The sequence below is a fragment of the Glycine max genome, chromosome 18, assembly GCF_000004515.6.
Source record: "Glycine max cultivar Williams 82 chromosome 18, Glycine_max_v4.0, whole genome shotgun sequence".
NCBI classification, from domain to species: domain Eukaryota; kingdom Viridiplantae; phylum Streptophyta; class Magnoliopsida; order Fabales; family Fabaceae; genus Glycine; species Glycine max.
Window position 1 is genome coordinate 10,727,244 of NC_038254.2, and position 25,536 is coordinate 10,752,779.

The following is a 25,536-nucleotide window of genomic DNA, read 5'->3' on the forward strand; positions in this document are numbered from 1 at the left end:
ACCACTACTCTTAAGCTTCTACTTCCATGGAGAAATTGTGTCATTGTCATGCAAAGGAATAGATCAACTTGGGACAAGTTAGTGATCCTAGTTGGCTAAATTGCTTAAAAGATAACCAATTTTGAGAGTGCTCTGATCACTTTTTAGCCATAGTAATGTAAAGTAGCTACAAGGACAATTCCGCTGTTATTTTCAATCATTTGTCACTGTGTTATTATTAAAGTATGATAGACTTTTCTGATTCTGTTTTGCATGTGACTGATATTTCATTGGTAATAGACATTTCACATGTGATTACGTTTTCAATGGCATTAGCATCATTTAAAACCCCACTGCCCACTGTCCACTTTACATTGTTATCCTTTTAATGCCGCTTCAAGACTTTTTGATAAATATTTCTTCCAAATAGTTAAGGCCTAATAAACTTCTACAAGTGTTTTTGAGCTCTTGGGGTTCATTTTATTTTTGCAAGTCTCAAAAATAGGTTTTTGAGCTTATGGTTGTTTATATTCTTAAATCGGAATCTTAATTCACTAAAATTCAAGGATGAATGATTGAATGAACATCTTATCTTTTTTCATCTTAAAAGTCAAAACAAATTCATTTTAGAAGATTATTTCTTATCTCAAAACACACTTATTGTTTTATCTTAGTTTTTGTAACGTGGGCATTTTCTAGTTGGCTACTTGTGGAACCATGTAATTTAGTGGGAAATTTTGACACAACGAAATCATGCTCCGGTAAGGTGAAGCTAAATATGGAAGAAATATGCCTGCCATAGAGTTTGCACACCTTGGAATTAGAGTGGTCAGTGTATGATAATATTTTGTATTGTTTTTTTTTTTTTGGAAATTTAAGACATTTTCTTAAAATAAATTGAATTTATATACCACCTAAGATAGATTTAAGATATTTGCATATCACACGGCTCATTATTGGGTGGATACCACCTAAGATTCAAATAGAGGTATGCACGGACATAAAGGTTTCGAGTATAGCCATAAAATAGATTGGGTGCCTGTTTGACATATTTTTTTGTTTTAATCCTCATTTATACAGTGACTAAAGATTGAATTCGGATACTATTCGAATGATTTTTTAATGTATGAACCACAAATCACCTACCGATTCTTTTCCTTATCATCTATACTACGAACATGGAATTATGAACCGCAAATAATTATGATAGAAACTGTAGCTACATCATGGGAAGTTAAATAATTTCATGTATACACGAATATATCATGTTAGAAAAACATCTATAATTTCATAAATACGCAAGAATATATTACCAATGATATAGTGCCAAGTGGTAGGTTCTCACCGAAATTCATAATTGCCAACCAGAATATATCCTGGCACAACAATTATGAAAAAAAGTCACATTAACTGTCTGTATACACAACAAACATAATGTTCAAATCCTAGAAATCATGGATAAACAAATCATGAACATGAAATAACCAAAATGCAAGAACAACATTAAAGAACTCTAACATAGATTAACATAGATTTGGAAGGGGCTGCGCGCAAACGCAAGCCCCCATGCCACAAATTATGATGTAGGCTCCCTCTTAGGGCCGTGCAAGATGTAAGGTAAATTAGGCATAAGTCTAAGGCCCCTAAAAAAAAAAATTTAGGTCCCTAAAATTTTTTTATTAGTAATTATTAATAAATTTTAACTGATCAAAATAAAATAATTTAGAATCTCTCTTTTTCCTAAAAATTAGTCAATCAATATTATCTTTTTAAAAATTAACCAATATCACAATTAATGTCATTTAAAGTATTTTATTTATCCCAAAAAAGTAAATCCCTATTAACTTTCCTTTAACCCATCCCAATTCCCTAACTAACGTACCTCACTCTCCAGACTCCATTCTTCACGTTTTTTCATCTCCTCATCTTCTGTTCATAAAAAAAATCTATTATTCTCCTTCCCTTGAATGAAACTTATTGTCTATTGATCAAACTTTGTTTCCGCGGCTCAACCTCTCTGGATTTGACATCGCTTGGATTCTGAACGCCTATAAACCGCATACATCTCGGCGTCCCGCGTACGGAGCCTTTCATCTCCATCCGGTGGATTGGTGGAACGATTCATTTCACGGGCATGACTCTGGGTACGCAGCAATACAACACGTATCACGTAGCACCCTTGCGCCTGACACAACATCTAAACAACAAAATCTGTCTGTTTCCAATTCCAGGTTCTATCATTCTGTTCATCGATCATCATTTTCTATATTTATTTTAGAATTTATTTTAGAGTTTACTTTGTTTAGATTTCTTTAATATTTAGTTAATTTTTTTATTTTGATTATTTACAAAAGAAAATGTCAAATAGAAAGTATGAATCTGGTTATGAAAAATTGAAGAAAAAAAATGAAAAGTTGAAAAGCTAATTGAATCTCAATGTGGTGCCCTTGATAAAAAAAGCTAATTGAATCTCAACGTGGTGCCCTTGCAGCTAAAAAAGCTAGAAGATTAATATAAAAATTAATATTTTATATAATATACTAAGTCTCTTTAAAATTTTTGTAAAAAAAGACCCCTTTAACATTTTTGTCTTAGACCCCAAAATATCTGTACACGGCCCTGCTTCCTCCTAAGTGCAGGTCACCGCCTTAAGCCATGGGCCTTATTGATTACCCATGAGAGCGGATGAATAAGATATTGACACTTGACTATTAGATATAAAAGAGAGGATGTTGTGTACCTTTTGCTAAAACTGGAAGAATATGACCGGTAGAGGTCCATGTAATAGATGGATATATATATATGAACTTAAATTCAGTCTTATATACAGAGTTTGATGTAGAATGTTAGGGAACTAGAACACAGTTCCTTGAGTGAAAAGCAGAAAAGCAAGCCAACAATTTCTGTATCAGTAAAAAGTAAAAAACCAAAACCAGAATGTAAAGAGAAGTGTAAGGGGCTGAATCGTGGCATGTGTAAGTTAAAATGATGGCTGAATAAATTTTTTATAGGATAAATAGTCATTTTTATTTGTGAATGAATAGTGTGATGATAAATTCATTTCCGAAAATGAAAAAAATGAGACAAATTTATCCATTTGTTAACTTCCGTGAGTTACTGTTAACGAAAAAACTTACGTGACACATTCACGGATAAATTTGTCCGCGCTTTACACATTTAAGGACGAAAATAACTATTTATCTAAAATATAATTTAATCTTTATCTTCCTTCCTTCTTTTTTAATCGTTTACAAGCTTAACATTAGCTTGAAAAAATAGGAAAGCGAGCATAAGTTAGAACAAAAATATTAATTAATAAGCATAATCTGTCTATTTCTCTGAAATTTTTAATATGACAATACTTTACCTAAAATATGAGACTCCAACAAAAATGCACAACTATTAAATTAATCTTTACAAAAAAATGAAATCCAACTTGATTTTGTTACTACCTAATGTTGTCACAATAGAAATTTCAGAGCAACAGACAACTTATGCTTTATTAATCAATATTATGTTTATTATGTTTGTTTTTTTATTTTTTAAGTGTTTATTGTAATGCAATGTTTGCAACGATTAAAAAAGAGAGAAATATGAAGATTAAATTATATTTTGGATAAATAACCATTTTCGTCTCTGGATGTGTAGAGTGATGACAAATTCGTTGCTGAATGTATCACGTAGACTCTTTCTTTAGCAGGAACGAACGAAATTTAACAGATGAATGAATTTGTCACACTTTTTTCACTTTTCAAGTCTAAAATTTGAATTTTCATCTTTCGAAGACAAATTTGTCAGCATTTTACATATTCAGTGATGAAAATGATGTCTATGGATATGCATTCTAAGGTCTGGAAAAAATTGTTATAAAGAAATAAATTTTTAGATTGTTGGGTCTTTGAAAAAGACCCTGTTACAAAAAATTGGCGTACGGTGCTTTAAGTGGCAAACACACGGTATTCTTTAGTAAAAGGCGGAAAGCTGATTGCAAGCCTTTCATTTTTTGCATATACAATTTACTTCCACTTAGAATATTACTCGGCGTGGGCTCGGTCATGAAACACCCATTCATACCCATAAAACCTACCTTTCATCTGTTATATGTTGTCCTAGTCCTTCCTTTTTCGTATGTTAGGACACCTTTAGTTTTTCAAAGCTTCTTATTTTTCTTTTGTTCTCATCCACTTTCTTTTTCTCTAACCCAAAGTTGTTTAAAATATTATTTTCATTTTATTCAGCTAGCCTTTTACCTTTTCATTCATTCCAAAATTTGAACATTTGCTCAATTCAATTTTAAAGCTGCATGCTCATTATTTCCATAAATTCTTTTGAATTTTGTTTTCTACTGGAATTCTTGAGTGTTTCTCTGTCTTGCTTATAGTCCTTCAATCTCTTCACGGATAGACAATTTTTTTTTCTTCAAAAATTTCTCTTTTATTTTAGTATTTGTAATTTAATAAAGTCAAGTCATATAACTTGTGTTCTTTGTGACTTGTAGGTTCTTGATTTCTCGCGATTGGGATAGGCTGAAAAGATGACTTGCGTGTATGTTGGTAACCTTGATTCACTAGTTACTGTTTTGTTCTAACAGTTACCGAGACAAACATTAAAGATGAATTCCTTGTTTTCAAAGTTATTCAGAGATAGCATAATAGAAGCATTTCCGGGCAATTTTGCATTTTTTTTTAAAAAGAAGTATTTACAAATTTAAAGAAAGAACGAGAATCTTGTACATGTTGGTGTTACAGTGTGTGCTAATAAAACTTGTAAACAAAGCACAACAATGAACAAAGTTCATTTACGTCATACAGTAAGTTCCTCAAAAGGAGACCGAAAAAGGTAAAGAGGAAAGTTAAATTTTGTTCGTTATTAGTGTATTTCTTACTGTAAGTTCCCCAAAGGAGACCAAAAAACAAAAAAAAATAGACCATCTTCACACCACTCTATGACTTGCTCCCCCTTGAACTCAACAACACCCCACTACCAATCTTGCATTATGTATCTCAATCCTTGAAGGCAAAGCGGTGACAAGGCATGATTTGCATGGCAAAAACAGCCTTCATGCATGAAAGCTAAGATATTGGTTCAAGAGGGAAGGAGTTAGATTAAGAAGTAGCCATGGATATTTGAGATAGTACAAGCCGCTATTTGGGAAAATGGACTGATTTTAATTTTGAAGCATGAATCTTGTTTCAACATAGATGAGGATGTAACTGAAGTTTTAATTGATGATTGCAGACACACCATTTGCATTTACCTAATATTGTTACAGAACAGAAAAAAAATTAAATTAAGATTGCAATTGCAAGGTCCTGTTTTGAACGCCCTTATACAATAATTGGTGTATGCCACTTTAAGGGTTCGTTTGATTTGTTAAAATGCATGACATTAGTGTAAACAGTTTAGTACCACATCATGTCCTTAATGTGGGCTTAATATATCAAAAACTTGTTTTTTTTTTTTCTTCCATGTACCATAAAAACAAAAGTATTAAGAAAACGAGTACACAATATAGCATAACATTTAGATTTCAAACATCGTAATAATATGTTTGAGTGTCGTGGTCGCTAGTAATCAATCTTCAGTGCATTTATTTGGTGAGTTTTCATTAATGATACCAAATAAAACTTACAAAAAGAAGCAGAAAACAAGAGTGATCAAAATATGTTTCTAATACATCAATAACAATCGTTAGTTATGGATTTAGAAATAGCAGTTCAACAAAAATGTTGTTATCAGCAGAAGTGATACATTTGCATAAATACCTTCCAAGTGACAAGTACTCGATATTCTTTAGTAAAAGGCGAAAGAATAGTTTGCTTTGTGATAATCAAACGTTATTAAAGCTAATTGCAGTCCTTTCTTTTTATATTGTAAACAATTTGCTTCCACTTAGTATATTACTGGATGTGGGATTTGGTCATGCAACAGACACCCTTACCCATTAGGTTTATGCATTAGTTCTTCACCTCATTATTCAGCTTAAGATTTATCTTCTGTTCTGATTCAGTTTTCTTTTCATTTCAATTATTTTCTTTGTGACAGTTAGGGTCTTGATTTGTTGTAATTTTAAATGGTTAAATGATGACTCATGTGATAACCTTGATGTTGTTAGACATGAAGTTGAATATATATTACACAGAGATAATATATATTCAACTTGATTTCTTACATTAACAAAAGAAATTAGAGCAGAGTCCAGAGTGTTGGTGCTATATCCCATGATTCATGAGTTTACCAAATGGGAGACAAAGTCTGAAGTAGGATTTTTAGGAGATAATGAAATCCGCACTCATAAGAGCAAAAGGGGGCAAAATTAACACTACATAAAATTATGCAGATTCCAACCGTGAAATCTTAGTAATCTTTGAGCATAAACCATGCTCAATGTGCTGAACCTGGTTGCAGAAACATTCAAAAAACTTGGTTGTTTTAGGGGATGATTCTTGGTTTGGCAACAAAAGTTCTTGACACATTTTTGCATCTTCTTGATCTTTAATGATACAAATTCCACAATGCTACCTACCTAGGTTTGAGTTACTGCATACCGGTTTGCTAGGTAACCACAATGTTAGCTAAAATCTATTAAATATAAAAAAAGATACATAAAAAGAATGTTTATCTAAAGTCCTTGAAAATGATCTAAGAGATGAAGCTTGGTAAAATTTATAGCATAGAAAGTTGTGTTATGAAATAAATGAATCTTATAGCATAAGTGTAAATAAGGAAAATTCTAGCCAATGATCATTTGATTCTGTTCAGAAAAGATAAAAAAGAAGTCTTAAACTGCTGTTATCTTTTCCTACGAATGTGGGACTTCAATCACTTAGTTCAACATTGGGCACTGAGTAACTTTTCTATCCATACTGATCGAAGAACCTCAGATGAGTGGTGCACAGATATCTTTTCATGCTTGCTGGTGCAAACAAGGGTGATTTTGATGAATGATTGAATTAAAAAGAAATCATTTTGAGTGGTTGTGAGACGGGATGTTCTTGTTCCGCGTGGAAGAGAGAAACATGCTGACCACGTATACCTTCCTGTTTCTTACTAAAATATTTTCAATCATGTCTCAGCATGGACTTTGGTGATTAAATAAAGTATCAGTGAAAGCTCAGTTACAATAATAATATAAAAAAGGTTTGTAATTGTATTCCTTTTCATTTGATACCCTTAACAGCATGTTCAATTCCCCATTCACATGACATAATGCATTGCATTATCAAAGGCAACTATCAAGCTTATAAACGCAGCATGGAGCTTTCTATATAATGTCCAGAAGTGGAAAATATCATGCATTCCACATATATCTGAGTTTTAATCCCCTTAATTAGTGTAGAGATAGAGTCTTTGAGAAGTGAGAATTGAGTTGTCTGAGATAGGAAGGAGCATAAGGTCCTCATCTAGAAGTCATGCCTCAAGCCGGAGCATTTCAAGCATCAATCCTATGCAACAAGAAGTTGATAATGACGAGGAGAAGCGTTACAATGGGCTGAAATCCAAAGGCTACCCACCTAACACCTTTGAGAGAATTACTTCAGCTTTGTTTGATGTTTATGAGAAAATTGAATTTTAGTGTCATAATATATGGTGGAATGGTGTCCACTAAACCTCTAAATACCCAGTAGAGTGATAATTTATCTTGTAAATTTGAAGATGGTTAATAAACTTTTATTTATTATTTTGCTCTATAGAGTTGGTATTAATTTGCCCACAGTGGAAGTGAGGTATCAAAATCTCTGTGTGGAAGCTGAGTGTAAGATAGTTACCATACCTATGCTGTGGAATACTCTAAAAGAATGGATCTCTGTAGGTAACTATCTTTTTTTCTTCTCCGAATTGTTGGTAACTTTTCTAAAAAAATCAATATTTTGAATACACCTCTTTTTCTGTTCAGAACATCCAATAAACTAGCCTATGGTCATTCTTTGCATTCATAATGAAATACTCTTTTTTTCTGTTCAGAACATCCAATAAACTAAACGTGAAGCATTTCAACAAACATATAGTCATTCCTTGCATTCATAATGTAATTACTCGAGGTTCACTTTGACTATATTGTTATTCATGATATTAATCCGATTTGCTATCATCAAAATCAAATTTACCATTGTTGTATTAATCACGGATGAAAGATGTTGCTTAACATTTCAAATAGGTATTCCCATGAGTGTGGTGAGAGATTAAATGGAAAATAAAGATTCCTAGGCCATGAACTGATCAACCATTGACTCCCTCCAGATAACTGTAATGCAAGGTCATACACATCTTAGTTTTATAGCCGATCCTTTCTTCTATTCTTTTCGATGTTGGACTTATTCGAGGGTACTTCCAAGTGTTGTGTGCTTCGTCTAAAGAAGAAGCAGTTAAGTGCATCGTAGGAAGGATTTGCCCTCCCAGAATCACACCAACTAATGAATTGGGTGTTCAAACTCCAAAGGAAACAAAAAAATATTGAAAAAGAAATCCTTTAGGAGTTTAGTTTTTTGTTCAAAAAATGAGGCTTAAAACTAATCCTATTCCATTCTGCAAAAAAATTGGTAGCCCAAAAACTGTCATCACAAAAATATAATAAGATCACCATTCCCTTATTAACTCTTTTTCCTCTTCTTTCTATTTTATGTCAATTTCATTGTATCTATACAAGATACTTTTGTTTGATTGTTACACTATTTCACTCTTTATACTTATACGACAATAATCTATATGCTAAGAAATTTCCTTTCATTCAGACTTTTTATTTCTTTACCATAATCCATTCTATCATTCCATTTCATCTTGCCAGAAAAAGTTCCACAACATCACTCTATTTTAGAACTTTAGAAGTTCAGCTTTAATATTTGGGTAGCATTGATTAACTTACATGCTCTATGTCATTGTCGTTAGGACTGTTAGGAGAAATTCATGTGCTAAATATCGAAGAAAAATGTTTCTGCACTTATCTAGTAAATAATACAAGTTATTCAAGACATGGTATGGCAATAAAAAATCATTCCCTGAACAAATGTAAATTTAGAGCTTGGACTTGATAGAAGGCATTGCTATTTGGTTGAAAAAGTACATATCAATATTGGCTTAATACGTACACGAGAAAATGCAACACAGAAAGATACTTACTTTCTCCACATATTATTTGTGGAGTGAGTTGATATAATTATATATATTAAGTATAAAAAGAGATGTGTAGCCCCGCATAATACCAAATTAGAGGGATTTTTTAGTGGCTACATTTCATGTTCAAATGTGAACAATGTGGGTTGCAATTTTGCCACTATCACTGAGATTGATACTTTACCTTTCCAATCTGTTGGATTTATTAGTTGAATTTGGCCTCATAGTCTCATACTTTGCAAGAGTTCTATACATTACACTCATCCTGCAGTTTGATGTTAGTTTTTATGTTTACACGTAGTTATTTGTATTAATTAGTATTAATGTATTATAACTTTTTTCGTTTATAACAAAAATCATAGTGGTATAGCAGAAGCATGGTGGGCCCATAACCCACAAGTTCTTGAATCGTTAGTCTTTTAAGTTTACACATGGCTCCTTATTAGAATATAGGTTAGTTACCTATTCGGTTAAGAGTTAGTTACAAAATGGTTTTATAAATAGGAGATCAATTCAATATGTTATCACATCAGTATCAATATGTTCTTTATCTCTTAACATCTTCATCTCTTAACATCTTCATCTCTTTAATCCATGGATTCTTAACACTGCTAGTATTAATTTATTATGAAATGATTAATTTATAAATAAAATCAGAGTGACTCAGTGAAAACCTAGGGAACCCACAACACACAGGTCCTTGAATCGTTAGTTTTTAAGTTTACACGAGGTTGCTAGTATGATACGATTTATGTACAAACAAAAATAAAAGTGATGCAGCGGAAGCGTGGTGACCCCATAACCCACCTGTCTTTGGTTCGTTTTTATGTTTACACATAGTGCTAGTTAATATATATATTATAATTTGATTAATGTATAAACAAACATAAGAGGGACGCAACGGAAGTGTTCTTTTTTACTAAAAATAATTTATTTGCTCTCATAAGACATATTTTTAAACTAATATAGTAAATTAAGAGATAAAAAATAGAATAAATTGAATTTTTCTTATAAAATTATGTATTTTATAAAAAAATTAAATATATTTTTCTATGAAAAAAATATAAATTATTTTTTGTTTTTACTAACAAATTTTTTTAGATCCGTCACTGCCCACAAGTCTTTGAATAGTTAGTTTTGAAGTTTAATTTACACATAACTGCTAGTATTAGTATATTATAATATGATTAATATATAAACAAAAATCAGAGTGACACAATGGAAGCGTGGTGACCCCATAAACCATAGGTTCTTGGTTCATTAGTTTTTAAGCTTACACATGGCTATTAGTATTAATGTATTTTAATGTGATTAATTTATAAATGAAGCGTACGTGGTGGTCCCATAATACATATGTACTTGGTTCGCATGCCTGCTAATATTAATGTATTTTAATATAAGAAGGTTTATTATCTTTTTAATTCTTAAACTTTTTAAATTATTTATTTATTTTTAGTTTTTAAAATTGTTTAGTCTTTACTTTTAGTTTATTAACTTTTTGTTTCTTCCTATTTTTAATCTCTTAAAAGAGTTAAAAATAAGAATAAAAAAAATTAAAAGACTAAAAGTAAGAAAAAAGTTAATGGACTTAAAACAAAAATATAAAATTCAAAAATTAAAAACATAAATTCAAAATTATTTACTAAAACGAGAGTTTACCTAATATGATTAATTCATAAACAAAAATCAGAGTATCACACTGGAAGGGTGGTGGGCCCACAGGTCTTTTGACCTTAGTTTTTAAGGGTGTGTTTGATTTGCATTTTCATTTTCTGTTTTCATTTCCTGTTTTCATTTTCTGAAAACTGTTTTCATTTTAAAAAAATTTGAATTCTGAAAACATGTTTGGTTTGATTTCTTATTTTCTGTTTTCATGAAATAAAAATACTGAAAATTTATGATATTATTGATTTATTGTATTTTTGTATTTTTAGATTTGCTTAAAACTACATTCATTGTCACCGCAATTTCATTTTAACCGAAATGAGATTTCTGTACTTAACTGAAAACACTGAAAACGAAAATTTATTGTTTTCATTTTCTAGTTGTTTCCTGTTTTCATTTTCACTGAAAATGTTTTTAGAAATCAAACCAAACACATCTTCATCACCGTTTTCTGTTTTCAGTAAAAATGAAAACAGAAAACAACCAAACCAAACACCCCCTAAGTTTCTTGTTTTCATATTTATTTTGTTTTCTTATTCTCTCTTAATTAAAACTGCGTTGCATTTCTTACCCTAGTAATTTCAAGGGCATTGGCAATCATTTGCATCACAGACAACCTAGCTGATTTTATACATGCAAAAAGGTTCTACATATCTATTACATTTTTTTTGGCATAGTGCTTGCTAGCTCTCCTTTTTACTAAATAATGAATTGACGAGCAGATTAATTACATAAACCTGGCAGAAAGAAAGGAGATCAAGGTTTCAAATTGTTAATGATGGAACAATAGTTCAGTTGAGAATTCAAATCTCAAAGGTTCCACTAAAGCTCCAACTTGCTGGAAAAGTGTGTTACTCCTAGAATTCAAATCTGTATGTGACTTGCATAAAAAATTGTACAACATCAAAAAATTAGAACAAGACTGGGTAGGTAAAAGGACACTTGTAGGCATAATTGTATAACATCAATGTCAACTAATACTAAACACCATTCAGGCTGCAACTAGCATACTTTGTCCAAGGACAACCATGATTCTAAATCTAAACTAGGAAAGATATGGTACGAAGATTCAGTGTTGAATTGTATAACCCAACAACCATGACTTTCAAAAACCAGGAATAGAGGAACTCTTGTATATATACACACATGTTGTATGATTCATATCTAGATTCATAAATTAAAAAATGTTTAAATATGTTTTTGATATATCCTTTTAAGTTCACATTTTATTAATTTTGGTCTTTATATTTATCTTTAGTCTTTGTAAGTTTGTCTCTTTTTAATTTTGATCCTTGTAAGAATTTTTATTCATTTTTAGTCTTTATAAGTACACGTTTTTTCAATTTTGGTCTCTATAATTAAACACAAACTTATAATAACTAAAAATGAAAAAAATTAGGATCTTAAATGGATTAAAATTGAAAAAGATGCAAACTTATAGGGACAAAAAATAAACAAAAAAATCTCACAGGAACCAAAACTAAAAAAATAAAAATTTATAGGGACTAATTAAAAATGAAAAAAAAAAAACACTTACAGGGACTTAAGACACATTTAAATCATTCTAAAACTCAACTTCCTTCTATTTAGTTGTTATTTTGGATAATTACTAAATCCAAAATTATACCTAAACATTTTGGAACTAGACACTTCCATTAGTAGCCAAATCGACACTTGCAATTTGTTGAATTGTTGTATCTTTATTCTTTTGTTGCTCCCTACAAATTCATGATTGGATAATTTTGGACCCTAGTGTTATGTCAACAAGTGTCAAATTGTCATGTTGTTTGCCTTGTTAACATGTTAGCAAATCAATATCATACATTACATTACTGACATGCTATGTTAATAATTTTTGTTAAAAATTGACAATAGACTAATGAGTAGATCAAATTGCACAATATAAAAAGTGAGAGTGCAAAAGTATATTTTGGGGCCAATTCTAGGGTAGACCACTTGATAAGTGGTCTATAATAAACCATAATTCTTAACCATTAGATCAATCTTGTTACTATACATTTGTTCACACCAAATCCCCCAAATCCTTGTCGTAACTCCCTTGACCACCTTCAATCGACGGTGGTGTTTTTTTTCTTTTTCCTTCCTTACCTCCATCTTGTCTCTCTTTTCTCCCACAATCTCTTCAACCTTTTTTTTCCTTTCCCATGCCATGAGGGTCGATGCATGGATAGATCCATACCGACACCAATGCCACATAAATCTTGCATTTGTATTCTCTTTTACAAGTTTAGGCATTTTCACCACAGGAGGATAATGGAGAGAAATTTGGAGCTTCCAATGTCACTGTGAGATTCATACCTAAATGGTTGAACCCGTCAGTGTAACAACTCGCTTTGCCGCTACGACATCACTCATTATAAAATGTGACATTTCAATTTTAAGTGAAAGCTCCATTAATTTGATTATGAAAACGATGATAAATTTTTCACTATATACACTAATCAAAGAACACACAAACACATGAATACATACATACATACATACAAATATATAATTCACATGTCAGAACACTAATTCAATTTTTACATATATATAAACTTGGGACTTACATGCCCAATCAAGGAGCCAACTAAGGAAGAGTTGATAACAAAATACAACTCTTTCCCAAAATAAATTTCAACGTTATCGCATTGGCTTGGCGGCTCCAACAAAAGACTTCCCTCCAAGTCACCTACTGCTGCTCATGTGCTCCTATGAATGAAAGTTCGAGATCATCATAGGCACCAACCACACGGTACAAAAATTACAAGGGTGAGTTTATTATAAAAGATCAACAAACATCAAATGACAATGATTAAAAAGAAAACAATAACAATAACCACAATCATTCTCAATAATCCATCAATATACTTAACGAACTAGTCATGACTTTTCCACAGTTCAAATCAATTATGCTCAAAATGATGCATGTACCTAACTTAACTTTAAAATGCAATGTGGTACCATTTATCAGGAAATAGCCTAAACGTGTCCATAGGACACTCTCACTTAGGACAACTAGACAACAAATATCGAGATCACCCTGTCGTGCACAAGTAACTTCCCCCACATGGTGATCAACCTAAGTCTCAAGGAAGTTTCAAACCGAGTGATATGCCCCAAGTACAAGTATTTTTCCTCATAAAAGGCTACGAGTACTTACTGACAAAGTTTATACTATTTCCATACAATATGAAGTATGAAACATGAGCATCATCAATGCACTAACCATGGATAATTAAAGATTCTAAGTCATTCCCTTCTTTCTCCTGGTATGCTTAAAACTCTTTAAACACTCTATTTCTCCCTCCAGGGATATCCAACATGGTCACTGCACCCCATGTGCATACACAACATACATCATCACAATGACATCATCAACATCATCTCAATATCATCATCAACATCAATATCATCTCAATATCATCATCAACATGACAAGCAATCGCATTCCGCATACATACTTAAAAATTCATGCCTGGGATTCACATTCCCCAGGTCTTCAAACAACACAAACCTCATACAACAACCATCCATAATATCACGAGACTAATATCTTAAGGAAAATTATAAATTAAAAAGGATAATTATGATATTCAAAACAAAACTCTTATGCTCATTTAAAATTTAATTAAAAAAAGTAAATAAAATAACAAATATAAAGAGTCTCCTCTGTAATTAAGACTTTTCCCAAAAATTTCAATCTTATAACGACAACATCATTGATAATTTCATTCATCAATAAAAAATATATCACACCCATTAGTTAAAAACACAATTTTTATTGAAAACTAACGTGCACATCAATAACAAATATATCACATCCATTAGTTAAAAACACATTTTTTCTTGAAAACCAACATGCATAGGGACAAACATACATCCCCATAATTGAGTTCCTTGACCCCAACTATGATATCAAAAGCTGTAAACAAACAATAAACTCCCCTCACCTATAAGGTTAATATCAACATTTGGGGTCAAATACCCATTCAATTTAAAAAAAGGGCTAAAGGGGTGTTTTGAGATCCACATCAAAGAGACGTCAATTTGAAATTCCGATTATGCCATTGTGATCAGGGTTTAGTGAAGGTTACAAAAACAAAGTCTATTTTATAAAAGACAACTTTTACAACGTCTCATTTTCAAGGGTCTTTCAAAGAAAGTGTAAAAACATCCAATAATGGTATCCAAGTTACAAGAGATGCAAAGATAAGCTCAGACTAACTAGGAGAATGCTTAGTAATCATGGTTACCTCCAAGAAACCGCACAGGGAGGATTGGAGGCTCCATTCTCTACCAAATCCTCGAGTTGAGTTTTGAAGATTTCACTTCGATTAAAGTGTTCATTTTCATGCAGTGGTCTTGCGGCAAGTAATGGCAGCTCGTGGCAGTCATCGGAGGTCGATGATGGTGGATGAGGAGGTTGGGGGTGTTGGGTGAGGGTTTAGGAGTGAAGAAGGAAGCAAAATGGGTTTTTTACGCTAGTGGACGTATTTGTAGCCTACAAGACTCGCCCAGGTGAAATTTTGCTCACCTAGGAGAGCTGATCCAACTCAGACTCGCCTGGGCGAGTTCTGGGCGAATTATGCTCCAACATATTTTACTGCTTTTATAATATATCATATCTCACACTTCAAATATTATTTTGAAAATCTCAATAGTAAAAACGTGCAGACTTGAGTTGCAAGCTTACAATCCAAATTTGAAGGTGATCCAACGGTTAACGAATCCAGGATCACAATTTTACCGGAACAAGTTTAGGTAAAACTTGAAATCTCATAATTTCAGCCTAAGTCAATAAAATTCCACATAACTCAACATCCACACCAAGAAAATTACACATGGCTTATTCACACAATACCTCAACTCATCCAAATTAATCGAGTAATCAAATAATACAAGAAATACATCAAACATCTATTTTTTTGTTATCGAAATTTTAGGGCATTACAATTAGAGCCTTTCTTAGGTCTATTTCCCATTTTGATGGTTGTTGCTCTTGTTCTTAACCCATGGCCCAAATTCATTCCTAGATCCATTTGCGAGTGATAGAGAGACGAACATCAAAGAGAAGCGGAGATGAATATACGACAACGAAATGGGAACATGTATTGTTGCTAGGTCGGGGTTGTACCTAGGAAGTCTTGTTGAGCCCATCTCTTTTTTCAACTGTAGAGAAATCAAGTAAAAAATTAAACATGAAATTAGGGTAGGGAAGGGAAGGGAGCAAAGGGGTGCTCCTTTGGGTTGGTAAATGACACTTTGTTAGCTGGCACGAATGTGAATGGGCTTGTGGGTACGATGACGATGTACGGGGGGTTGCTGGAGAATGGGAAGGGGAGGCGATAGTTGTTGTCGTCGATGAAGGAGTCTTCATGGAGAATAAAGGAGGTGGGAGGGGTCTAAGGTGTGGCTCATGGGTTTTGAAATGCCTTCGACAATGGAGAATGGTGATTGGAGAATTTTGTCGGGAAAAGGTTGAAAGATCTAGTATAAACTGATCAATGCCATGTAATCACTAACATGTTATGTTAACAATTTTTGTTAAAAATTTGACAATAAGCTGATGACTAGATCAAATTGCATAGTCAAAAAAGTTAGAGAATTAAAGTATATTTTGGTCCTTAGTGTTATGTCAACAAGTATCAAACTCTCATGCAGTTTGTATTGTTAGCATGTTAGCAAATTAATGTCATGTAATTACTAACATGTTCCGTTAACAATTTTTGTTAAATATTTGACAATAAACTAATGAACATATCAAATTGCACACTCAAAAAAATGAGAAAAAGAAAAGTATATTTTGGCACTTGTGTTATGTCAACAAGTTTCAAACTATCATGTTGTTTGTCTTGTTAGCAAATCAACGTTATGTAATTACTAACCTGCTATGTTAACATTACTATATCAAATTGCACAATAAAAAATATGAGAGAATAAAAATATATTTAAACATTTTTGTTTTACAAAATACTCTTCCTAAAAATTAATTTTAGATGTATGCTTTGAAATTAGTGATATATTATGAAAATTAATTTCCTTAAAGTAGTTCTTATGAAAACTAATTTGTATAAAATCTACAAAAAGCTAAAACAAAGGTGTTCACAAAAGATGCAAACACAGACATAAAATGAGAAAATTTGAAAGGAGAAATGTTAAACTTTCACATCATTTCAGAGGAAAAATATAAAAAGAAATAGAAAAAATAAAAAGAATGATAAAATATAATATATGATATGATGAAAAAGGTAGAGGCAAAGAACAAAAAAGTGAGTGAGTTGTATGTTTATTATTGCTCAATTGAAAAGGGTGGAAGTGAGTTTGGCATGTGAGAAACTTCTACATAGAAAAGTAAATAGGCAATTTAGTCCCTGTACCTTTTTTTGCATATTAATCCCTAACTTAATGTTAAATCCAAAATAATCCATATCTTTGTATAAGTGTTGCAAAATTGTCTTCGTCGTTAGATTCAAGTAATGCCGTTAGTGAAGTGCATTGTTGGCAATTTAGTGTCACGTAGACCATCCAACGTGGCACTCAACCCCTGTGCTTCTTCTTCATCATCCTTCATCTTCATCTTCTTCTTCTCCTTCTCCCTCTCCCTTTCTCCCCTTCCCAATGTCATCTCTCCACCTTCTTCCCGGTGCCACCACTGCCCCCAACTTTCCCCTCCAAAACCCTAACCCCCAAAAAACCCAAACCCCCTGCAGACACCACGGTTTTTCAGATTGGAAGCAACTATTGGATGACTTTAGAAACTCATATTTCTGCAACTGCAGAAACTGGTATTGAAAGCTTTAATATAGTTTTAACAGCTGGTGATTACTCACTTCATGCCAATAGCATGCAATGTATTGGACTGTTCACTTGATCACCCATCTTCCCCTCATGACCCACCTCACCTTAAAATAGTTTTTTGTATTTTTTACACTAGGGTCTCTTTTTTCTTTTTGAGAAAATAAAAAATAAATTTTTTCAACATATGTGTTCCTGGCTCATTTTGATATTGCTTTCAGGGGGGCATCTTCCATAAATCACACATGATGTCCATTTTTTGGGAAAAGCATCCTATGTATGATGGTAAAATCCCCACTCCACATCACTACAACAGGTCAGCTCCACAGGTTTTGTTTAACTTCCTCCTTTTGGCAACAGGGCTATTGTGTGAAGAATTAACACATGAACTAAACAACCATCATCAGCATTTATCATCTATTAAAAGTAATCAACTAAAAAATTATCACAGTGTAACAAAGTAAAACCCATGTATTTTTTTTAATCTTGTGATTGGACCCCATCCTACCTGCAAACATTGAGAGAAAAATAAAAAACATTTTCCAAACTAATGATAAACACGCCACAGCCATTAATTGCATTGTCCAAACTCTTCCTTTCTGCGATTGGAAGAAAAAACATTAGATCACAACCAGAGGAAAAAATAATCTGTTTTAAAAAAAAAAGAATAATCTTGTCTTCTCTTCAATCCTCGACTTACTGGTAAGTCATATGCACAAAGGAATCGGTCCAAGTAATTTATAGATAGATATCCACATAGAGGACCAAATCCAAAGTTAGATAATCTTTAGTTAGATCATGGTAAAAGACAATTAGATAAATACTAAATAATCCTCGGTTCAAGCTAAATCCAAAGTTCTGAGCCTAGTTTTGAACATCTTTAAACACATGAACAAAATATTTCCATTCAATCAGCTTCAGAACTTGCAATTTAAACCCCAAATGGTACCAAGGGAATCATCGATTCATCATCAAACACTGGAATTTGAAATTCAAATAAAACGCTCCCCAAAGATTTCAGATTTCATCTCAGACCAACAAAACAGTGAAAACAAAACAAAAAAAAAGATTAGAGCTTTGGAGTGATTAAAGAAAGAAGAAAAAGGAAAACTGTCAAACTCACCTTGAGAATCCGATCAACGACCTCCATTCTGGCACCGAAGTCCAAATCCCCAGTTTGAAGCTTATTCAAGCAACGCAAACCAGGCCAGTGTTGGCACTCTTTTTCCACCATCATCGCCAAGCTTTCATCACTCAGCAATGGCAACTCATCTGGCTCTTCATCAAAGTGGCGCTTCCTAGGACTCCACGCGTCCTCACACATCCCCATCATCGACATCATCGTACCCCCATTATTATGGCTCTCGTCGAAAACGGTGTTGTCCTCTGTGCAAAGGAGGCTAGAAGCAAAGTCAAAACTGGGTGCCATTGCAAGACCTCGAATTGAAACTCAACTACCCTCTTCCTCCAAATTCTTCACGCTAAAAAAAAAATAACGAAACTTTATTTTCAGATTATTGATAGGGTCTGTGTGACAGTGTGTGTAGGCGAGTGGAGTTTCTTTTATGAACTTGTTAAAAGGAAGAGATGACAATCTGTGGAAATAAGAATAATAAAACCGCTTCGGGAAATTGCCTTTACTTCATTTTTGAATGCTTTTTAACTTAATTTTTTTTTTAATTTTTTAATTCAGTCCTTATCACATGAATTGCTGAGGTGAATTTAAACTTGTCACATGAGATTATTTAAGTGGACTAGGTTTACTAAATAGACATTTAAAGGAAATTAGATTTTAACAACTGAAATTTATTTACATAATGAATATAAAAGATATGGATTATTTTGAATTTAAGGATTAATATACAAAAGATATATAATATCAGAGACTAAATTATCTATTTCCTCTTTCTCAGAATCAAAAGCTCTCTCCTTTGGGCATCATTCTACAAATTGCACCAGCCATCTCTATCATTGGAAGCTTCACAAAAGGTTGCAATTATTTGGCACCCCCCCCAATACCTGTGGTGGTCTGTTTAGAGACCATTTTGGGAAGGCTCTAGGCAGCTTTTGCAGTTATATTGGTATATCTACAACCTTTGTTGTTGAGCTTTGGGGTGCCATTTTGACAGTTAAAACAACTTGGCAGAAAGGCTGAACTTTTTTTGGCTTGAGACCGACTCAACCTTAGTCGTTCTGTCCTTTTACAAGCCTTCTCTTGTCCCCTGGAAACTCAGGAATCACTGGCTGAATTGTCTTTTTTTACTTCTCAAATTCATTTTCGCATTTCCCATATTTACCGTGAAGGTAGCTGTTGCGTTGACAATCTAGCTAATCATGGTCTTACTACTGTTAATAGTTTCTCTTGGTGAGATTCAATTTCCTCTTTTTGTATAGCTGATTATATGGACAATAGATTAGGCGATCCTAACTACAGGTTTTGTTGATTGATCCTTGTTCATGGGTTTTGGTATAGTCCCCTAATGTCTTGTTTTTGTTTTTTTTTTCTTTTTAATCAATATATTTATGGTGGAAGAGGGGGAACCAAAATGGAAAGGAAAGAAGAGACGGGATGGGATGAGTTTAGGAGCGCTAAAGTGTTGCGGAAGAGAAGAGAAGAATGTGGAAGTTACAAACTTAAAAGAAATTTCACCAGTTTGGCAAAGCCGAAATAGCTATCAAATATTTGGAAATTTCACCAGTTAGGCAAAGCCGAAATAGCTATCAAATATTTGAAAATTTCAGTAGGTCTCATTCACAGTACTTCCCCTCTCAGTTGGTGAGAAAAGAATGGATTTTTGCATTGTTGAATCTAATTACTATGCTATCCCTTCACTCTCGTGGGTTTCCTGTGCACACAAAAGGATATTCATGTATTTTTTATTGTAATTTCTTCTTTTTTTTAACATATCAAACCACTTTAATTTAAATATTTTTTTTTATTTTCATTTTATTTCTCTCCTACCAAATAATATATATTCCTCTTCATTTCTTACCTATTTCTCTTATTTTCTTTTTTTATTTACCTACTTTTTCTCCCCTATCAAACAAAATCATTTGGATATTTTTGGATATTTAAAATAAATAAAAATGTGAAGGGGGTGGATGTTGTTGCAAAAAAGACTGAGTGCGTGAAAAGCTCGATATCACTTCCCCATCTATCTTCAAGTTTCAGAAGACACGTGGGTGGATAGCAACTTAGAACACAAGTGAACTCAAAGTGGAACAACCCAAGCTTGTTTCACAGCTCAACAACAATGGCTTCTATCTCATGCATCACCCACCACCCCATCACTTCCAAGCTCAATAATGCCTTCTCTTCACCCCACGTCTCTGCCTCAAACTTGGCCTCACGGTTTCTGGGCACCAGAAAAAGAGTTGGGTTGCATAGCCTCACCTCTAGAATAATTGGACCCTCTAATGGCTCCAAAGCCACATGCTGGTTCAGGTTCGGCAAGAACGGTGTTGATGCCAAAGGTGCTGGCATCTATGGCAGCCAGGGCCGTGATGACTTTGATAGAGATGACGTGGAACAGGTAGGTTGGTGTCTGAAGTTGTGAAAGTGAAAGTTGTTATTGTTCACATTTATGCTTGTGATGTGGTTCTTGTGTAGAGATTCATTGTTGTTGTTTTTGTTTATATATGTTGGGAGATTATAGCAAATAAGGGTTAATAAGAATGACGATTATGTGTTTTTTGTTTGGAAAATTTGAAGTTTTGATGTTCACATTTATGTTGGTTGTGTGTATGGAATTATGTCATGCTTGTGCATGTGGTTCTGGTGTGGAGGTTCATTGTTGGTTTTTTTTTGTTTTGTTTTGTTTACGTTGGGAGATTATAGCAAGTAAGGGATAAGAATGACGTTTCTATCTATGTTTGTTTGGAAAATTTGAAGTTTTGAACTTGTGGAGATATGAGGGATTGTGCTGATGCATTGCTGTTATGTGATGTTGGAGTGGCTTTAAGATGTGAGAATAATTTTTGTTTTCATTTAGGATTAGGATTTTCCAATTTCATACAACTTGCTGAGGAGAAAAATGAGTGCATATTTTTAAAAGGGCTAGGAAGTTAGATAGAGGGGATCAATTAGATGGATAAAGGGACATGCACAGAATTAGAATGTGAAATGGGAAACTCTTTTTGTGAAGGGGAAACCCGTAGAGGAGCATTCTTACTCGCATTCTTGGTAGTTCAATAAAATTGTTCATGTCCTTTGTTTATTTTTATCAATTTCCCACTTCTCTTTCCTGGGTTCCTATAAAATTCATTCATGCATGATTCAATGCTATAGGTTAAGATCGGAATTTTGTAACAGTTGTTTTTACAATAAAAATGGAGAATGGGAAAAGGAGGCAGGAATATAATGAGGAAGAAAAGAGGCATTAATAAAGATAACGGCAATTTTGTATTTCTTACATCAAGATGGAAAATTGATTTTTGGGTTGGAATTGCGATAATTATGATATGTGGTTAAATTTGTCTGCTTATTGCCCAACTTCATTGAAGAGCTAGTAGGGTCAAGATCACAATTTTATTAACAGTGTATTTTTTAGATTAAGAAAATCTGGGAAGGGAAAGGGAAAAAGAAAAAGAAGAAATATTATTGTAGAAGGAAAGAGGCAGAAATGAAGATAGATAAGTAATTGTGTATTCCTTCCATAAAGATGGAAAGTTGAGATGGGATGGAAATGCTAAGATAAATAAGTGCTTAAATCTGCCTGCTTTTTACCCAACTTTAAGCTATAATGTATTCATTCTCCGTTCTTTTATTAGCAAAAGACCTTATATCAAGTCTCATTAAGAAGATTGTTATGGAATGAAATGATGTAAAAGGATCAGACCTCTGATCCAGGTATCGGTATCACAGTAGTCACGTAATACACAAAGAATGCCAAGGCACTTACCAAGCCATCTTGGAAATAGACAGAAGAACATTCACATTCCATTCATTCCTTATTAATCATTGTTATTTGTTGGTTTCTATTCTTAAATCATGTAAACTGTGAGAACTATCTCTAAGTGTAAAGTTAAATAAATAATGTGCAGATCCCACTAGTCCACTACCACAAATTACTACATAGGATATGCCGCTTAGACAGACCTTAGGCTAGTACTCCCTCTAAATGTAATGAAGGTAACTCCTAATCATGCATTGTTCCCATCTAGGAAGTATGTTACTCTAGATTGTCTTGTGGTTTGCTTGAATTCCCTTTCTCTGAATTTGGATATTGTAATTGAAGGATCGGCAATATTTTCTGAATACACTGTAGAAGCAGTATGGTGAGGATGTTGGATAACACTTCATTTGAGACATATTCAGTAGACGGAATATATATGTCTAGGTTAACTATGTTAGATAATGTTTTATACGAGTTCTGAAGTTACTTTAAATTAAGGAATGAACAATGCAATAAGTAATTTTGAAATTTAGTAACTAGATTATCAATTTCTGAACTTTAGTTCTCTCATCCGCTGCACATATCTGATATGGTATGATGAATTCATCATAAATTTGATATCTTGAGAACTCCAAAACATATATATGTTGTCATAAAAAAGTCAAGCAAACGCATTGCCTGATTTTTCTCTGCATTAGCATATATCCATTTTTTTATGACCTTCAGGTATTTCTAGTAAAAGATTTCGTGAGTTTCTCTCTAAATTTATTTGTGTATAATTCAGTTGAAACAGTGCAACTTTATTGAGTATGTACTGTACTCAATGCCTGATTACCTTTCCCTTTTCTTTTATTTACTTTCCTAGCTAATTGTAATTTGGAAATTCAGTTCTGGAAAAGAAGATACATGTGATTGGAAAGTGGTTTTGTGTTCTAGCAGTGTTAACAAATTTTATAATTACATCACAATCCTTTGCAGTACTTCATAATCACATCATAATTCATATTTCTTAATCTTTTGCAGTACTTCAACTATATGGGGATGCTCGCTGTAGAAGGAACATATGATAAAATGGAAGCTCTTCTAAGCCAAAACATCCACCCCGTGGACATCCTTCTCCTGTTAGCTGCCTCAGAAAGTGACAAGCCAAAAATTGAAGAACTCTTGAGAGCTGGAGCAAAATACGATGTAAAAGATGCAGATGGACGGACGGCGTTGGATAGGGCTACCGACGAAATTAAAGATTTCATTCTTAATTTTTCCGTGCAGAGGGCATGACTTGTTTGTTACCATTATAAGTGAGTTCAGCTATATAGTTGTTACATTTTGATAACTTTTGAACTATGTTAGCTTATATGCTTTGGATTGATCACGAGAATGAAGTTGATCTCAATAATATCTAAAACACATACTAATTAAGAACATAAAACACTATAACCCATAAAGTAGTTACTACAATCCATCTGGTATGGACAATATTAATGTAGTATTGGGTGGCCAATTTGCATAGGAAACTTCCCTCTGCATATGGACTGTGGATAGAACCAACTCTTAAAGTGCAAGCTTTGGTAGATGTGTCATGAAAATGCTTTCGAATGTGAACATGTCTCAGCTTAAAATGCCCATTTATTTCTGTCTAGGGTGCAAATGCTGTCTAGATAGATTAGTTTAACAGGAATGGAACAAAAGTTTCTCAGTTAATTTATTTTTGACATTGCGAGAAAACATATAATGTCAATTTTGCATGATTGTCACATAAAACTTCATTTCCCATGCTATTCATGTTGATAAGAGCAACACTGCCGACACTCATCATAACTTTCAGAACATGGTGGGTTTGTTTGGCCTGAATTTTTTGGGTTTGAAAGCTACTTTTAAGCTAGAGTAATAAAGGAGCTTTAATAGTTAAGTTAATTGATGATATAAAAGTTTAAAGCACCTTACATCATTTTAAAAAAATTTAACCAATTAGGATGAATTCATTATATCAATTTTTTATTTTTAGTTCTTAAAAGTTTATTTTTTTTCAATTTTTTTTTCTGTAAGTGAATACTTTTCATTTTTAGTTTGACGTTCACCACCGCTATAAAGATTATGCTAACATCATGTGTCATAGATGATATCATCACATGTCATGAATGTAGGTAATCATAAAGGGACTAAATGAAAAAAAAAATTATTGGAACTAAAAATAAAAAAAAAAGAACTTGGAGAGACTAAACATAAAAAAAAAGAATGTTTGTGTCTATGTCATTTAAAGTTGAGCATATTTCTATTTTTAAATATTTATGTGTTGCAAAACAATTAAAGAACAACAATTGTCATATTAAAAATAACTAATGCAAAAAATATGGAAAAAATTAGCACATTAAATCCTATGAGTCTTTTTTAGATGAAGTATTTTTTTTTATGATGTATTTTTTCATTTTTTGTCCAATAAATTCTTTTTCTGTCCTTATAAGTTTGTTTAATCATTTCTTGTCTCTGTAATTTATTTATTTTTCATTTTAAGTTTCTATAATTTTTCTTTTGTTTTTAATTCCATTAAGTTCTATTTTTTTAGTTTTTTGTAAAAAAAAATATTTTTAATTCCTCTAATGTCATTATTAATATGATGTTATTGTTGACGTATCAGTGGTTGATCAATGTCATACTGTCATATCATTCTGTCTGTAATGACAATTATTTTTTAATAGAAGTAAATGATATGTATCAAAATAAAAAAATACCAACTTATAGAAATTAAAATTAAAAACATGAATTTATAAGACTGAAAATAAAAAATGTGCTAATTTACATGAATCAATTTAATATTTAAGCCTTTTCATATTGAATCAAAATCGAGATACACCTTCTCATCTTTAAAAAAAATGGTATACGACATATTCATTAATTGAGCTTATTATTGCCGATGTAGAGTCAATATTGCTCCACCCATAAAGTAGTAACTGTCAAAGTAATCTATCAAATCAAGGTAGGAAGACTTCACTGCATCCTCAACTGGATTTCCTTATCAGCTTTACGGTCATTATAGTTGGCAAATTTACGACAGAAAGTTACTTTTGTAAATTATTTATCAATCAGGGTC

The 25,536-nt window shown here is 32.6% G+C and overlaps 2 protein-coding genes and 1 pseudogene across 4 annotated transcripts; 1 reads left to right on the forward strand and 2 right to left on the reverse strand.

Moving 5' to 3' along the window:
- Positions 1 to 5,695: 5,695 nt before the first annotated feature.
- Positions 5,696 to 5,820, reverse strand: LOC113000295 (uncharacterized; annotated as a pseudogene).
- Positions 5,821 to 13,229: 7,409 nt separating this feature from the next.
- LOC100799683 (cyclin-D4-1) lies at positions 13,230 to 19,224 on the reverse strand. Of its 3 annotated transcripts, none has more exons than XM_014771123.3 (2): positions 18,677 to 19,224; positions 13,230 to 13,467 (listed from the first exon to the last, which is right to left on the reverse strand). In XM_014771123.3, the coding sequence occupies exons 1-2, from the start codon at positions 18,980 to 18,982 to the stop codon at positions 13,444 to 13,446; spliced, it is 330 nt and encodes a 109-aa protein (XP_014626609.1). In that variant the 5' UTR covers positions 18,983 to 19,224; the 3' UTR covers positions 13,230 to 13,443. The 3 variants fall into 3 exon arrangements, with proteins under 3 accessions (XP_014626609.1, XP_014626608.1, XP_006602226.1); XM_014771122.3 differs by lacking the exon at positions 13,230 to 13,467 and adding an exon at positions 17,697 to 18,061; XM_006602163.4 differs by lacking the exon at positions 13,230 to 13,467 and adding an exon at positions 17,697 to 18,152.
- Positions 19,225 to 20,745: 1,521 nt separating this feature from the next.
- Positions 20,746 to 23,819, forward strand: LOC100499940 (uncharacterized). Its single transcript, NM_001251389.2, has 2 exons — positions 20,746 to 21,086; positions 23,472 to 23,819. Exons 1-2 carry the CDS (start codon positions 20,808 to 20,810, stop codon positions 23,724 to 23,726), a joined length of 534 nt encoding a protein of 177 aa, NP_001238318.1. The 5' UTR covers positions 20,746 to 20,807; the 3' UTR covers positions 23,727 to 23,819.
- Positions 23,820 to 25,536: the final 1,717 nt, after the last annotated feature.

Bases quoted from the DNA above. Each gene is read 5' to 3' on its own strand.
- LOC100799683 (XM_006602163.4), bottom strand. From the start codon at position 18,982: ATGGCACCCAGTTTTGACTTTGCTTCTAGCCTCCTTTGCACAGAGGAC. The intron at 18,153-18,676 runs GTGAGTTTGACA...TTCCAATCGCAG, and splicing joins TCGTTGATCGGATTCTCAAG to AAAGGAAGAGTTTGGACAAT.
- LOC100499940 (NM_001251389.2), top strand. From the start codon at position 20,808: ATGGCTTCTATCTCATGCATCACCCACCACCCCATCACTTCCAAGCTC. The intron at 21,087-23,471 runs GTAGGTTGGTGT...AATCTTTTGCAG, and splicing joins ATAGAGATGACGTGGAACAG to TACTTCAACTATATGGGGAT.